The sequence below is a fragment of the Echeneis naucrates genome, chromosome 13 (assembly GCF_900963305.1).
Source record: "Echeneis naucrates chromosome 13, fEcheNa1.1, whole genome shotgun sequence".
NCBI lineage: Eukaryota > Metazoa > Chordata > Actinopteri > Carangiformes > Echeneidae > Echeneis > Echeneis naucrates.
The window spans coordinates 10,414,341-10,431,926 of record NC_042523.1 but is presented as its reverse complement, the minus strand read 5'-3'; the positions used below and the strand labels follow the sequence as shown (position 1 = coordinate 10,431,926).

At 40.9% G+C, this 17,586-nt stretch overlaps 1 protein-coding gene across 3 annotated transcripts in view; it reads left to right on the top strand.

Annotated features, from left to right (window-relative positions):
* ncam1b (neural cell adhesion molecule 1b) overlaps positions 1-13,841 on the top strand; it is a 69,214-nt gene extending 55,373 nt beyond the window's left edge. Inside the window, exons 15-21 of one of the 3 annotated variants that reach the window (XM_029516845.1) lie at positions 1,417-1,419; positions 2,973-3,101; positions 3,618-3,791; positions 5,055-5,057; positions 6,029-6,227; positions 8,819-8,935; positions 13,593-13,841. In XM_029516845.1, coding sequence (XP_029372705.1) covers positions 1,417-1,419; positions 2,973-3,101; positions 3,618-3,791; positions 5,055-5,057; positions 6,029-6,227; positions 8,819-8,935; positions 13,593-13,713 — 746 coding nt within the window. In that variant the 3' untranslated portion in view covers positions 13,714-13,841. Of the gene's footprint in view, positions 1-1,416; positions 1,420-2,972; positions 3,102-3,610; positions 3,792-4,737; positions 5,094-6,028; positions 6,228-8,818; positions 8,936-13,592 lie in introns of those variants that run through there. The other 2 variants (XM_029516844.1, XM_029516846.1) reach the window with 2 other exon arrangements.
* Positions 13,842-17,586: the final 3,745 nt, after the last annotated feature.

Here is a 17,586-nt window from a genome sequence, read left to right as displayed (position 1 = left end):
AATAAGAATGTGAAACAGTTACTCCCTGGTTCTTTAAATAGCAGCCTTGTGGTGATTCTTTAACTCATTATTTAGTTTTTAGCCCCCTCTGTTGGTTAGAGATGCATGTTATTTGACAAGAAACCTCAATCTGCTGTTGGATTAACATCGACTGTCTCTACTAACTCATAAGTGATCCCACTGTTGTGCATAATTTGCTCATAATTGTGTGCCTGCTTTTCATCACCATATATTTTCATTTTATCAGTTTAATCATCTTTTTTTTTATCCATTTGTCATCATCTGTCTGTACATCTGATGTACACATCAGGCCACAGTGGCAAAAGTAAGTGATTTACCTCTCCAACTATTAATATATTTCACAAAATGCCATAACAATTGAAAGTGATTAAAGGTGGGTGAATCATGTAGGATTTTCAATATTTTGTAACAGTAAGTTATTACACTGAACAAACATTGTTGGATGTCTGTCCAATAGTTAGCTAAAAACCAATTATGATAACTGGAACATATCCATCGGTTCATACCTCCTTTGAATCCATTTCGTAAAGCAACCTTTGTTTCATGTGTTCCTCCTACGTCTCATTGCAAGCTTGAATCTGGCAGTCATTAAATAAAATGTTTAATTTCCTCCTCCTCTGGCTCACGCCGCCAAAAATGAGTCTTGGTAAACTTGTCAGTGAAGAGTTATTACAGATACTCAGGTAGTCATTTGTCATGATTCTCACTACCTGATATCTTCTCTTTTATGTCCCTAGACGGCCTTTTTCATTTTTTCACTGAAGACACAGGTTTGTTCTGTAGTGAACATAATAGAAGATTAGTTTTTACTGCTCTAGCTGTTTCCTTCCCTACAGGATAGCCACCACCCTGATCATCCTCAGCTCCTCTGTAGAGGTTATTTCACCCACATTGCATGACTTAACAGCTGTTTTATCCTAATCTGAATATTAACATGATTTTGATTAGTATCTTTTGAATCACAAATTAATGCCAAATCTCTGCTTTTTAAAAGGTTGACATATTCCCTCCGGCTGAAGCTATTTGGTGTTATTTGGGAATGTTTACATTTGACTTAGGTCCATCAGCATTGATTAATCTGTTGCCTTGGAAATTACAAAGCCTGTAAAGTCATGAGAATAAAGCTGTTAGATGCACTTTTCAAATTGAGAACCCAATCAGAGGAATTCTTGTGCTCATTTGATGTGTCTGTATGAGCAAATAGCTTTGTTGCGATTCCATGCTTCATTTTAGGTTGTCCCTGGCTCATTTAAGCTTGTTTTGCCCTCTACCTGTATCTAAGTTGGGTTGTATATTTATGTCTTTTATGTCCTTCTTCCTTCAACCACTCACGTTTACATTTCATGTGGCTGTTATTTGACTTGCATGGGGCTGACGATCTTCTCCACTCTGCAGAAGGTAACTTGATGTTGCAGATTACTGAAAGAAGATTCATAACTATAACCGGAGACTTCCACAATTAAACAATACATTCATTGGTTCTACACAATCATGTAACACACGTCTACCTCAGACCTATTAATCAAGTCATATAGACATCGCCTCAGCAGGATAAATGAGCAAGAGCCAGAGCTGTTGTCACTGTCACATTTAAGTCAAGAGCGCTTAATATCAGCATCACCTGGATGCTTTTGATATCCTGCTATCTGAAAGATTTTCCCCCTCCTCCTTCCTCGATGGATCACTTGAAATTCTGTATCCAATAAACACTTTGCTCTGATTACAAGAGAAACGTAATCAGAGCTCTTGTACCTTCCCACAAAATCTGACTCCTTCAGGCGATTCGCTCTGGTTCTCAATCACCAAAAATCTGCAATCCTGCTCAGTATCTTCCATATTGTTCATCATCAACCTCACCGCAGACCATCCAATTAATCAGGGCTTTGGAGGCCAGAGACCATCCATTCAGAGTGCAAGCCTAAACTGCGAGCACGTCCTCCTTCCTGTCCTTTAGTCAGCTGTGAGCTCAGCCTGCAGTCCACGGAGCTCCTCACCTGTTCACAGGAGCCCTCAAACACCTCGGCCGCCATTAGCATTACCGTGACAAGCTGCACACAACGTTCAACACAACTAAACAACAACAGGAGTTAGCTCATGCTAACCCGCTGATGAAACTCACTTACATGAGGAGGTCTCTGTCCGCCTAAAACCGGACCGGTGCCAGCTCCGACCCGCGGTAGGACTGAGTCCTGGCTGGGAAACTTGGTTTGTCTCATGGAGGAGAGGTCCTGGTGACCTGAGGACTGAGGCCGGAGTCCTTTCTCACCTGTGGGCGGGGTCAAAGTCCGTGTCTCTTAAAGGGGACAGGGTCAAAGGTCCTCAGATGACATCAGAGGCTGAACCTGCTCAAACACCATTACTTTTACTATTGTCTGATAACAAATTGACAAATATCCTGACAGAATCAGCTAAATTTGAAAATTGTTGAATACCAGATCAATTGTGGAAATTAAGCCTATTAGTTTGAGAATGACAAAACATTTCTTAATGCATCACATTAAGTCGTACCCAGTGGTTATCTGTAAAGCGAAAACTATTTAACATGTGACAAATCCGACATATACATTCCTGTCACTGATAAATAACTTGTCACCCTGAGGCCCTGTATGACATTTTTCTACCCATTGAATGTCACTCAGCAACCAGGACTGAATCAGATAAGCATGAGGCTGTATGTCATTTTGTAATTAGTTAGACTTGAGACATGCCGTCCTGAGGCAAGTGATTAAGAGGTACAAGTGACCTTACACGACAACTATAACGAGAACGGCAATTTTAAACTTTGGACATTATTTAAATTTTTTATGACGTTTTCTGCCTCCCACTCTGCAGTTTTAAAGGTGGACTGACATAACTGCCTTTGCCCCTTCTCAGAAATTAACTAATTTCTGCATTTTTTTTTTTTTATTGAACTTTTAAATAACATTTGCATTCCCCTTCTCTGCCTGCAGGAAATCCCAACCCTCCTAAGCTTGAAGGAGTACTTCAACCAAAAGGCAACTCTCTTAAAATCAACTGGATCAAGCAAGATGATGGTGGCTCACCCATCTTACATTATCTTGTCCGCTACAAACCAGTGAGTATGGTTAATGGGAGCTGATGATTCATCTTAAACTGGGCTTCGGGTATTTTTGACAATTCCTCTGACCTTTCATACTAATTCATTAACCAGTTGATCAAGAACTTCATTTGCAGGCTCAAATAAATCTACAATTTAGTTTCAGCCTTAAAGATATCCAAGTTCAAGTCTTTATGCTCCTGTAATATACATATAAATGAAACAATTAACTGATTAATTGATCACCAAAAAATTAATCAGCATCTATTTTGGATAATTAAAGCAAATTTTCAAGCAAAAATGATAATCATTTTGAATGTCCTCCCTTTAACCTGAGAGAACTGTAAATCGTTGGTTTGGACGGTTTGTTAAACATGGGACAGACAGACAAAATGTCACCAAAGAAACTATGGGGAATATTCACAAATTTTTTATAGACCAAACTAATCAATTATGAAAGAATATAAACTGCAGGCCAGCTGACAATGTAAGAAAAGGCACATACTGAATATCTGTCTCTTGTGTCCTCAGATACAAGCATCAGAGTGGAAACCAGAAGTCAGATTGCCCAGTGGAAGCGACTACGTGGTTCTCAGTGGGCTGGAGTGGGATACAGAGTACAACGTCTATGTGGTGGCAGAGAATCAGAAGGGCAAGTCCCAACCGGCAACCATGTCCTTTAGGACGTCCACAGAGCCAGATGCCGTCCCAGGTACCCTCCCTCAATTCACCTAACTGAAACTAAGCAACCAGAGAACCAAGGAGCCAAACTCAAAGCTCAAAACCATTCTATTTTTAAATCCTGAGCTCTGAGAGGTGAATGACAACTAAAATAATCTACTGAAAAATAGATTTCCTGGACAGTGGTGAGCCAGAAATGATTTTCCGGCTGAATTTTCTCACTTTAAAGTTTAAAGTTTTGACAGCCCTGGCTAAATGAGATTGAGTTTGTGCTCAGAGAACTGGGACAGGCGCTTTCCATAGAGGATGAAATGATTTCCTCTCAGTGATTGTAGTTTTTCTACAGCTTTGTTAACTATTACAATAGAAGCTAGAGTGGATAGTTTGTTCCTTTGTAGAGGCAGCCTTCAGATTGGCCCTGACTAACCTCTGATTAACTCAGTTGCACATGTGGGTTTTATACTAACTGTACAGAAGACACGTCAGGTGTTTAAATTACCTTTAGTTGTTTGGATCCTGTCAAGGGTTTCACCGAAACATTGCAGCTCGCACCATTATGTCTTTCTCTCACTTCTTTTCTAATTCATTTCCCACTCACCCACCACTGAGTCACCTTTGAGTCAACATGTAGTTTTCTCCTTTGTACCGTGCTTTTGCTTTAATGTGTTGCTGTATTTTTTTCCCCTTGATAAAAAAAAATCAGTTTTTTCCACTTTTGTTTTTCAGACCTGACACATTTTCACTTTCTCTCTTCCTCTGTTTCCCCACCCTTCTCTTTTTTTCTTCTTTGTTTCCCTTCATTCCCTCCCCTGTATTTGTCCTTTGTTCTCCTTACCCTTCTCTCTTTATCCCTGCTCTCAATGTTCCTGCTCTCTTGCCTCTTCCTGGACATTGGTGTGGTGGACCACGTGAACATTTTCGGCCTGACCTGTGTGCATTTTGGTGTGGTCGGGGGTTGTGCTGTCCTCTCCCCTCAGCCACTCAGGGCTGTTCATCTGTGACATGCACTTTGGTATCACTCATCTTGTCCCTCATCACTGTACTTCTGCTCTCTTAGTTTTCGTGGGGAAGGCACATCATAACAGTAGTGGAGAGGCTGCCTTTTCTCTGGCCTGGTTGTCTTGCTGGACGCTTTCACTCCTTAAAACAGACTTTGTTCATGACGGACATGTCATTGTTATGGGTGAGAAAAAGGTGCTGTGCAGCTTGAGAACAGACCAGACAGACGTGCTGAACCAAAGGCAGTGGAAAACCTCCGCCTCCCATGAATTCACCATGCTCAACATTAGCGAAGCCAGTCGTCAGTAATAGACAACAGAGGAGTGCCAGTTTACAGTAATGAACAATAGTGGAATTGAAATGAAGTTATTTTAAAAATAGATAAAACAGAGTAAAAGCTGAGTGCTGGACCTGCCAGTTTATATAAACACTATACTATATTCTTAAACGGCTCACAAAATTTTGCATATGTATTGTAAAGGTTTGTAACATTAATGTTTACATTATTAAAAACAAGAAAGGCTAACTGAAAATGTTTGTAATATTGGCACAGTTGATCAGCTGTATTATCACAAGAAAACTGCTATTTTTGTGTTGAATACTAAGACATAAATCCAGATATTTCTCATGCATGTAATATGTATATCAAATGTAATTCAAAAATTCCAGTTTTATACATTTATAATTGAAGGGTGCTTTACTCAGCTATATTTAATGCACTAGCAGATGTTTACGTGTTAATTATTGGCATCAAAAGACTTATATGTATCTCTAAACAGAGAATATTATTTAGTTGACACTGCAGTCTACTGCTCGAATTAAAATGGACTTTCCATAAATAGTCATGATGCCTCACAGCTTTTGTGATTTCTGGAAAAACTCACACGCTGAATTTGTCCACAAAATATCCTGCATGTCAACACAGTGTAAGCTTTGGTTTGCTTTTCTTTCTAATACCAAATAAACAGGTTGAATATATATTTTTAAATTGGTTTTGTAAGGCCAGGCTTACCTTAATCCATTTGCATAAAAGTTCTTTAACATGCTTTATATTTAATATTAAGTTCTATGAAGTAAATACAAGTCACACAAACACATTGAACTGTTTCTGGATTCATTCTGAGACAACTAGAAACTATCAGTGCTCATAACAGGTGAGTCTTTTATGTGTTATGGAAGTATTTGTGATTACAGTAGCATGGTTGTTTCTATGAAACTGTCACGCTGCAGTTGTTCAGCACTCTCTCTCTCTTGTTTCATGTCTGGCAGATTTGGGTGATGAAGCAGCACTCTCCATGGGCATCATGCTCTGGGCAGGCATTCTTGTTGTGGTATTTGTTCTCCTGCTGCTGGCTGTGGATGTTACCTGTTACTTTGTCAACAAATGTGGCCTCATCATGTGCCTCTGCGGCAAATCAGGCACAGGGACCAAAGGACACAACTTGGAAGAGGGAAAGGCAGCTTTCATGTAAGTAAAAGAAAGTTAAAGTAGATACAATTCTACACAATTCAGTGACACAGGACCAGATTAACATTAAGGTCCAGTTATACTATGGGATGCATCTTTTCCAATCACATACTATATGTATTTTATTTACAAATTTGCAATATTGATGTAAGTTACTCTCATTAATATTTTCTATTTCAATAAGGGATCAGATAGGGCACATATCATACAGATAGAATACATACCCAGCAGAAGGTCCAGATCCAGATCCTTCACTGAAATAATTGACAAATAACCAATGGATCAGATGAGTGTAATGCAAATGATGGCACTGACAGTGAAAACCACTGACATTTATTCTGCAACTCTGAAGAGCTTGCACTTATCTTTCAGTTAGGTGTGTTCCTCTCAGGGCTCACAACTTTATTTAGTGTATATGGATGATGAGTGTATTTTCCAGATATTTTCTAAAGTTTGGAAAATGTTTATTTATTCAGAAAATAAATTTACTTTTTAGAAAACCCTGTGCAAACTGGAACGCTAGAAGATTTCTAATGCCTCATATGGGCTTTAGATAAATCTTTTAATAAATTTTTTTATGAAAGATTTTTTTCCCCATTCACTCACAGTAAAAGCTCCTAAGGGAGGACTCTTTTAAAGGCCAGTATGAACAGGAGGAATGATAAGTGAGGAAAAACTGTATGTTTATATTTGTCTTTAGACGGGCTTGGAAACCACCCTACCCCTCCCTCAGCAGTTAGCGGGATCTTAAACACGTCTTTTATGGAGATTGAATATTGTAACACCATACGCATTCTGCATTAAAGAACCAAACTATGTATCTGTTTGTTTAAGGACAAACATGTATTAATGCAAGTTATGTGTTATATTTTCATGGACAGACAATGTGAGAACAAAATACCTCCAGCTCTGACTTGTATCAGCACAGGAGCATGAATCATCTGCCCGTCAGCTTTTAACATCACCTACTGTAATGCTGCTTTTTCCCCTCCTCTAGCAAGGTCGCCAAAGTTACTAGTAGTAACTCAGAGCTAGCAAATCTTCCCTCATGAAAGTTGATTTCATGGCACTGTTTGTTGTCCATAAGTCCAAAACATGAGGCAGCAATGCAGCAAAATTAAAGACACTGAAGACACTGAAAAGCCTAATTGATGGTGCAAATGCACAGGCCTGCAGATGTTATGGTTTTGCAGTATAATGGATTCAGATACACATCATTATCAGGTAGATTTGGGATCACAAATCAGTGCTAATGTTTCTAATGCTTCCTTTCCTGGTGGCTATGTTAAAAGCCAGCAGCCTGTTTGATAAACTGATCCTCTCTGCTCAACTGTGGTATGTTGTGGAAATATAGCCTGTTGTGCTGCCCTCAAGTGGTCATAAAAATATTAATTAAATATGTCCATATGCACTGTTTTGGGTAATAAGTACTACAGACATTGAAATCAAGTCCTTATTTATCGTTCTGTTGTTTGTACCTCATCTACAGCTGTTGTAGTTCAGTGACTCCCTGCTTTTCCCAGAAAGCCTTTCAAGGAATGACATTTAGGGATGATGAAGAGCTCCAGCTGCAGGTTTTATGTTTAGGCTGATAAAGCAAAAGATAAATGGGGAATACTTTTCCATTAGGAAAAACTTAAGAGTTGTGCCTTGAGAGCAAAATAATCATGTCTTGTGATGGTCCATTCAGTCAGTATCTAAAGGAACAGGGAAAATACACAAATCAATAATATGAACCATTAAATGGGATGAAGCTTTTAGAGTGGCTTCTCCTCCAAAGAAAATATGAAGGATTCTGGGTTTAAGTGAGGCAGTGAGATAATACGCTTGTCCACAACAAGGCAGTTTCGAATCAATTAGAGTGGGATGTTGTATGTTTTGATGTGTTCTACATCTTCGACTGCTGGCTTCTCTAAAATGCATCCACACAGGCTACTTCATGTGTCAGCCGATGAAATTGTCAGCCTGCGATGGGGGTAGAACAGGTGATTCATTTGGCCTGAGGACATAAAGTGCTTTTGTATCTATGCCTGCAAATAATGATGATTCTGAATACCAGTTATTTTCTGTTAGTCATTCATTATAATGTTAAAAATTGCTACAAAATCTGCTGTGACATCCTCAGCAACACAAAGGCTTGGCTTATTATAGTGTAACATAACAAAGTCTTCCAGTTTAGAAGTTGGAAGTAGAGACATGCAAAGATTGTTTGATAAATAAATGAGTTGGTGGTCAGGATTAGAATCAGAAACAGAAATACTTCATTAATCTACAAAGGGGAATTGTGCTGTTTGGTAGTTCATCTTCCAATAGTGAAGGAGAGGTAAAGTCTGATGGTCGTGGGAATGAAAGACTTTCTCTATCTGTCTGTTCTGTATTGTTGTTGGATTCGTGGATCAGAGAAACGACAGCAGTGGGCACTTACAGTGTAATGAAGTGGATGGTCGTCTGAGGTTGGGTTCTGCCTTCCTCAAATAACAGAGTCACTTTACCAGTCAATTCAACTGAATACTGATCACTGTGGTAGGACCTGAACTTTTCAGATTATCTGTTGCCATTTTACCAAGATTTACATTTTTTCTGTGTTACAGAAAAGATGAGTCCAAAGAGCCAATTGTGGAAGTCAGAACAGAGGACGAGTGCACAGCCAATCATAACGCAGCAGGACCCATAGAGCCCAATGAAACCACACCCCTCACGGAGCCAGAGTGAGTAAACGCTGACATACAGCACATAGCCTTTTTATTGTCTTCTTAGCTGTTGTACATTGCACTCCACTTCAAAGAATGACATTATTCAACAGGACATTTGACCCTTGAAATTCAAAGTTGAGGTCATTCTTGAGTGGAGTCCACTGAACTGTGTTGCTTTTCTGTCTTTATTCCCTTTCAGAGGGATTACTGCACTTTGTGTTTCTTCTCCAGCCTTTGGAGATTTTCTCATTATTAACAAGGTTGAAGCAATACCAGTTAAAGACACTGAAAGGCTTTTGTCCTCTTGAGCGTGGTCAACTCATTTGAAGTCATTTGACAACCTCAGCCGCCATCTGTTATATGAGCAGTGTGGAAAAATCTGATTATACAGTATGACACTGTCACTGGTACTGTTTAACCCTTATAGGTTGTTCTGCGTGGTGCTGTAGTTTTCTGCAGGAAGACTGGTGCCTTTTTTTGGAAAATTAGTTTTCCTAGTCAGTGTACTCTGTGTTGGTGTGTGTATGGGATGTATCCTTTAATGTCCACTCACAGCATGACGCCCTTTTTTTCTTTGTCTTTTTCTCACTAGGCTTAATAGCTGCTATTTTTTTAGTTGCTTTGTCTATGTTTGTGTGAATTGCTAAAGCCAACTAAACCCTCTGCATGCTCTCGTCTGAGCCACCCTTCCTCTGTCACAGTCACCCTGGCGTCTAGTCTGTGTGTCTCTGTTCTCTCCCTGCTCTCTCAGGCTGGCGGCTTACACTGCTGGTCTGGCACTGGAAACCCTCTCCTCCATAGCCACCAACTCTGACACAGCCACTGCAACTATTGACCCCTCCCAGGACAGCCCCTCTAGCGAGACCACTACACTCACTTGTAGCTTGTCTATACCGGCCAACGACCCCTCACCCTCACCCACCCCTATCCCGGCCCCAGCCCCAACTCCAGAGTCAAATATGACACCGCCAACCCCCCTCCTTTGTACGTCTGCTGTTGAGGCTAAAATGGCCCCCTTAGTAGAACAAAGGGCAAATAATGCCCCTGAGGAACAGGAGAAAAAAAACACCCCTCCCTGTACACCTGAATGGACAAAACCTCAAAAGTCTGGCACACCAATACCACCGAAACGCAGACACTCTCCCAAACTTGCAGCTCTGAATGCTAAAGGTAGCCCCCCTGTATCTCCACTCGCTGCGTCCTCCTCATCTTCCTCTCCAACTATCAACACCAAGAAACCTGCTCCAACTCTGCCGGTCACCAATCTTCCCATGAAGCCAGACACTGCAGCCTTAGTCACTGACACATCCACTGATCCTCTAAAACCAGACCCTGTTTCAGATGGCACTGCCCCAGAGTCCAGTGGGCGTAGCCTTACTGCCTTTGACACCAACAAACCTACTGACCAAACAGTTGATAATGACATGCCCACTGCCAAAGATGCTGTTACTAGTTCTCCTTCAGTCATCCACAGTGCTGTTAAAGTCCTGGATGCTGAATACCCAGCTCCTCTTGTTGCAGATGTCCCCTCTCCTCTTCCCATTACTGCTATTCCTTCTGCCCCTGCCCACCCGAGTCTAGTGGCGCCTGTTTCCAATGATCTCCTCACAGCGGTGCCGGACACGTATGACTTGCTAACTCCTGACGTGACACCCAGAGGTCCTAATTTAGAGTTAGAGCTGACAAATCGGACCGAGAGACCCTCCCTGCCCCTGACAGACCTCATTAGCTTAGAGAGCCCGTCCTCTGCCCCCTCTCTGCCCAACGGTGATGGAGCAGACCTCCCCCCCTCAGGCCCAGTTCTGGAGGCATCAGAGACTCTGGCCAAGACCGCTCCTCCTGTCAACGATGAGTACGGCTCCCTCTAGAGGTTTATCTGTGTGTGTTTGTGCGTGTAGGTGTGTTGTGTGTTTTGTGCGTGTGTGTGTGCGTGCGTGTGTGTGATTTGTATACCCATTCATTCACCACCGCATCTTGCCATTGACCACACAATATTAAATATTGTAATGGTAAACAGTGGTAATGACACGGGTATAATGGACTGTAGGATGTTGTGGATAGAGCAGTGATTTAATGGTTTTGTTTATGCTTGTGTGTGATTGTTCGCCATTGTGGGATGTCTAATGTTGCAACACTCACCATAACAGAGAATAGCTGAGCCCCTTTCAGACATGCAGCTCATTACATAAATGTGATAAATATTACAAATCAATCTGTTGTCCTAAAAAAGTGCCTGAATCACTTTTAGAAAACTCACAAGAACAGTGTTTATTTTGAACCTTTTAATAATTCAATAAAACCTCCAACATGAGGCAAGATGGAATCAGGTAAAATGTCTGAGTCATTCTTGAGGCTTGTTTTTTTTTGTCATCAAATCCTGTTAAAAGACCAAAACCAACAATGAAGTGATCCATCCATCCATCTTCAACCACTGGGGCAAGGTTACCAGGGCAGCAGTCTAGGCAGAGAAGCCCAGAGCTTCCTCTCTCTGGGTGTTCCCAGGCCACCCAGCAGGACATGCCCAGAACACCTCCCTAGGGAGGCATCCGAAACAGACGCCTGAGCGAGCTCAACTGGCTCCTTCAATGTGGAGGAGCAGCGCCTCAACTCCCCTATCTCTGAGGGAGCACCCCGCCATCCTGCAAAGGAAACGACCGCCTGTATCCGAGATCTTATCATTTCAGTCATGAGCCAAAGTTCATGACCATAATGCAGGAGAGGGTAGACAGATTGACCGGTCAATTGAGAGCTTCACCTTTTGGCTCAACTCCTTCTTCACCAAGACAGACCGGTACACTATAGCCTTCCATCAATTATGAAGAAGACCCCAAGATACCCCCAGATACCCCTCCACTCCTCCACAGTCAAATAATGCCCTCCAACCTGGAAGGGCAAGCCACCCTTTTCTGGTCAAGAACCATGACCTCAGACTTGGAGGCATTGATTGTCATCCCAGCCTCTCACTCTCAGCTCCAAACCACCCCATACGTTGAAGGTCCTGACTGAAAAGAAGCCAGCAGGGCAACATTATCTTCAAAAAGTAGAGATGAAATCCACAAACCGCACACCCCCCAGTCCCTGGCTGCGCCTAGAAATCCTGTCCATGAAAATAGTCCAACAGATCTGACTTACTGCCACCCACACCTGATTTTTTGCCTTTGCAACCATCCGGGCAGCAGAATGCTTTGTCTGCCGGCAACCATCAGTTGCCTCAGGAGCCCAACAAGCCAATGAGGCCTGGTAGGACTCCTTCTTTAGGCTTGGCGGCAGCCCTTCCTTCTGGTGTGGTGTCCACCGCGGGGTGCAGGGGTTGCCGCGTTGACAGGCAGAGAACCTGTGGCCTCAGCTTTGAACCGCTCGTCGATAGTGGATTTGGAAAACATGATCCACTGACACTCAAAGTGCCAGCTGTCTGTCCAGCTTCCTCCTCCACCAGCAGATCCAACTCACCACCAGGGTGGTGATCAGTTGATAGCTCCACCCCCTCTTCACTCAGGGGTCCAAGACATATGGCTGGAGGTTAGATGGCATGTCGACAAAGTTTATCATTGACCTCCGACCTAAGGCGTTCAGTGCACGTAGCACCAGGACACCCTTATGCTCGAACATGGTGTTCTTTACGGACAAACTGTTTCTAGCATGGAAGTCCAATAACAAAACACCACTTGGGTTCAGTTCTGGGAGGCTGTTCCCAGTCACACTCCTCCAGGTGTCATGGTCAATAGTCCCCCAGTAGAACTACGGAGTCCCCAGCACCCTTTAGATTTTTATAGCCAAATGAACCCAGAAAATGATAAATTATCACAAATTAATGGACAATAATCAATAGCTACTATCAAATATGCAAAAATGGGATTAAAATGAGTCTCAATCCTACATTTCCTATGTGTTTGATATAACATTTGTTCTTACAATCTAAAGATGAAATGAATATTTAGTGTATATATATATCTATAATATATATATTTAAAACCAGTCGCTGACAAAACTATTTTCTTTGTAACTCCCTCTCATGGATCACATGCCAAGTATTACACAAGCACGATTGTGCTTTCCATAACAGTCCTGTCAAATGTGACTAAAATCACAGCCGACACCTACAGGACGTATGTGAGCCTTCACTTTAACTGACAGCTGAAGCCATTAATGCCTCACATTCCATGTCTGAAATGGGCCTTTTTCAAAGATGAAGCGTTTTGTCTCAAGCAGTAACTGCGTTATTGAATGTTGCCGAAATCTTCACCAACTCTGCAGCTCCATTAAAGGCAACAGAGGCTAGCCTGGTGTTTTCCTGCCTTAGACTGCAGAGGAGAAGAGAGGCGCTGTAGGCTGCAGCTAGAAGCTGCCTCGCTGCTTTACTCGAACAGGGACATCACACTCATTGAATGTCCTATCACAGTTAATACAAAGTATTTGTTACACACGGTTTCAGTTAAGGAATGAATTATGTGGCTATGTCATTATCTGTTTTATTTTATCTGTCCGTAACTGAGGTGGTGAAGAAATATGTAAGACGTCTGAATGCATCGTTCCTCTTACATATTAGATGGAGGTGTCATTAAGGATAAATGGTTACATTTGTGTTTAACTGAAGTGTTTGTTTGCTGAGAACTTTGCTGTTTCTTGGCTTAAGTGTTTCTAAATTCTGAACTTTCTCCCTTTTCCACTGCAGGAAGATTTTTGCTGATGAGAAAGTCAAACTGGAAGAGGCCGAATTATCAAATGCCCTGACGGAGATCGCTGCAGAACACAACAGTGTCAAACAGACAAAAAGCACCGAGAGTAAAGCATGATAGGTTGGGAGAAAACATGTTGCAGCAGCAACAAGCAAGAAACACTGCAGGAGTTTTGATTTCCAGTGCCCTTAACTACATATTCAAAACACACATTGATTGGTTAGAGTGCACTTTGACTGTGCTTTTATTTCTGCTTTCCTCCACGAAATGTTTACTACACACAAGGAGTTTATCTTTAGGTCATAAGAGATTTGTTTTATTTTTTTATTCTTATTTTATTTAACCAGTCGGGATGATTAAGAACAATCTATTATTCTCATGATTCCTTGGTAAATACAGGAAATTAGACTCTGCTTTCTATTCTAACAATTTAAACTGCAGTTGCACACAGGTATTGGATTATTTTGAGAAATGTAAAAACTAAAAAAACAAAAAACAAAAACAAAACCTGACGATATATAGAAATTATTTTTGTTATTTTCATGTTCTATTGCTCAAATGTAAAACTTTGCATTTTATTTTTCTGACTTCTTGTTCTGCATGTCTGACCTGCAAGTGGTTGTACAGGTTTCTTTAAGATTTGTTGATTCACTTTGTCTGTTCCAGGGATGTTTCATCTCTTGCAGATTTACTGACACTGATTAAACAAAGGCCCAAAAACAAGGTTTGGATTAAAACCATTTTCGCTATGGTTTTAAAAGTACAGGATTAATCCATAGCCAGCTGCAGGGAGAAAGAGGCTGACAGAGAATCCAACAACACATCGACAGTGTGCTTCTTCAGATCTGGCTCTTTTTGCTATCAAATATATTCATTGTCATGGCAGTTAAAAATACTCAATAATTAACTGTGTTTGATTAAAAAAGGCAACGTATTCAACACAAACATTCACAGGGAGAAAAATGCAGAACCACTGATTCTCAGGCAAGGGTTGAATAACCATGAATCAAGTGAATGTCTTCTGATCTTGAGCTAAATATACACCACACATTTGTTTGGGGAGCAGAAACTATAATAGTGATGATTTCTTCCTCACATTAAAGCAGATCAATGTTCTGGCTTGTACTTTGAGTTGTTTCTTTTGAAACAAAAAAAAAACAAAAAAAAAAAAACAACAAAAAAAAAACACCACAAAAAAAAAAACCAAAATCAGTAAAAGCTCTCAAAAGCGTTTTTGTACTATTTAAAAACTACAAAGATTTTTTTCTCATCCCTGCCTGCAAGCTTGTGCACTGTGCCCGTGTGTCAGTAGATTGTCTTGTCATCAGTTTCTATGATAATCTGCATAGCTTTGTCGTGAGACATTTAGCCTATTCTTTTTATTTAATATATTCTATTATTAGAAGAAAAGTACAATAAATGGACTAATGTGGTCATTATAACACGTGTAGTGTATAAAACTGTCCGTCTCTGGTCACAGCACTATATATTGCCAGCTATAGTGAAAGGAGGTGTTTTGAGCCTGGCATGAATTCAGTTGGTACTTCATAATGTAAAAATCCAGGGCAGATAGACGTGCCCATGTTTATTTGAGGCAAATAGTTCTCATGTTGATTTAATGAGTGTTAGCCTTTGGGGTGTAATCTGGCATAACTACACGTTATTTTTATTTTTCTCCCCCAGGTGTTATTCAAGTGTTCTGTAATGTGGTCTTTGGATTTCTTTCTTTTTGTTTTTCAGTTTTTGTCTTTTTGTACAAAAAAAAATATCACTCACCAAGAGTGGCTGTTGAACAAGCTCAGGACGCAGGGTGGTCCACCTGAAACAGAGGTCAGACTTTTTCTAAAAGCTTTGTTAAAAGATGTAATGAAAGGTGGTTTGAAAAGCCTTGTGCTCCGCTGCTGTGACCAGACCGGACCACCTTGCTCCCTCATCTCTGTGGACACTTCTTTTGGTTTTATTGGGTCAAACTCAGAAAATATCGCTGTGTACAGTCTGAGTGCTAACCCATTTACAAAATAAAAAATGGTTTCCGAATCTACTTTTGTCCTGGCCCGGTTTGTCTTTACATTCTGCTGTCTGACTGAGGACGTGCAGTGACATACTGCGGACACAAGGTGGCAGTAAATACTTGTTGTTACTTTGTCTTTTTGTTTTCGCCATGTCATGGACACAGGACTATTTACAGAAAGGTTACAGTGCAAACAGGTTGTGTTGAGGGTGGACATTCCTGGAGCTGCTGGTTGAGAAAGATGGGGAATAAATAAACAAGTGTTACATGATGCGTGTTTGTGTGGGATTGTTGATACTTCCAGGCAGTCCCCTGTCCCCACTGCAGCGACCTGCCTCAGACGGAGCCTCGGATCGGCCCTGATGGAGAGAAGAGCAGGCCGACCGCTGACGGCCGTGACGTCTTCAGCCAGTCAAGCCAGCGGCTGACACAGGAACTTCGGCGAAAGGTCTTCAAAGTAAAAGAGGAGAGCGGTGGATGTGGCTGACAGCAGAGCACAGGGCTTCATCACAATGTGAGATCATTCATTTCCACTCAGAGCTGGAAGTGTTTTTAAGACAACTCAGCTACGTCTTCAGACAGTGGGACAGTGAACTGTCTCAAAAAAAAGTAACAATTTAAACTCAGATTGCTGAAAGGCTGCTGTCTTACAGGCCCAGCTGTTTGGCATGTTTCATGTTTCATCTATGACTTATCGCCTGCTGTTCCTACCAGATCACTGCACATATTGTTAGACTGTCCGCCACAAACATCAGGAGACTGCTGCTTTAGCTTTCGTGATGATTTTAAGTAGTTCATGCTGGATGGGGATATCTGCTCTGATTGTCCCATAGAGGAAGCACACCTCTTCACTTTCTTGGGAAAACTGAATGCAAAGCACTCTGATATTTAGTAAAACCCATTCTTCCCTCTATTTGTTTAACATTTTCTGTGCCACTGGCTTATAAACATCCCCAATGAATAATATTTCCAGCCCAGTGCTTAACAGTGGCCACAGGGGGGTTATGAAGTAATGAATACGGTTGCCAACACATTCCATAATTGCTGCTGTTTTCTATGTCTAAGTTCATGAATTAAAGAAATAAACATCTGAAGAAAACTCAGCTGTAGTATTTTTCCACTGTGGGGGTTGTAACTAACGTTTCATAATAAAAAAAAAAAAAAAAACACTATATGTAATTTGCTCACATAATCTAATTGTATTACCATGATGTGGGTAATTGATTTACATGGACTCACTATGTGGTTATATTTCACCACTGACTAGTAAAATGTAAAAATCTCTCAGGTGATCAGGTGAACATCTTTAGTTTCAGGACATACAGAGTATATAATATAATAATATTTTTATAATATTTTTGAAACCTGGTAGAGTGAAAAAGGTCTAGAAATTACGTTCAGTCCTTCATGTTAATAAAGTAAGAAGTGAACTAAAGCATCAGACTACAAAGACACCAAAACCTGAAGATTTCTGAAGTCTGGCCAGAAACACTCCTCTGATCAGATAAAGATTAAAACTGATATAATTGCTGGCCCACTGACAGAAAGGTGTAAAAATCTTACCATTAAATCTGAATCCACAATGATGCTTTTTTTTTTTTTAAATCAAAATAAGCAAAATTGATGCAACAAATATAAAAAAAAAAAAAATCCCCCAAAAATATCCTTGATCCAACCAACGGAGCTCTGTTTAGATGTGATGATTGCTAACAATATAGATTTTAGATAAAATTATTCTGTAAATATGAGACTTTTCTTTGACTTTTTAATCCCAACACTGGCTACTCTACACAATCGTCACTATGTAGCCGCATTTCTGACAAATACCACTTTCACATTTTATCTTCATTGTAAATGAATCGGATTCAAACGCTTTGACGGGAATTCAGCTCAACACGTGGTTTTATTCTGAAGGGCGCCGTCGGAAGTGCAGCGGCGCCCCGCCGCGCTGACAGAGCAGGCTGAGCTGGCTGATGGTT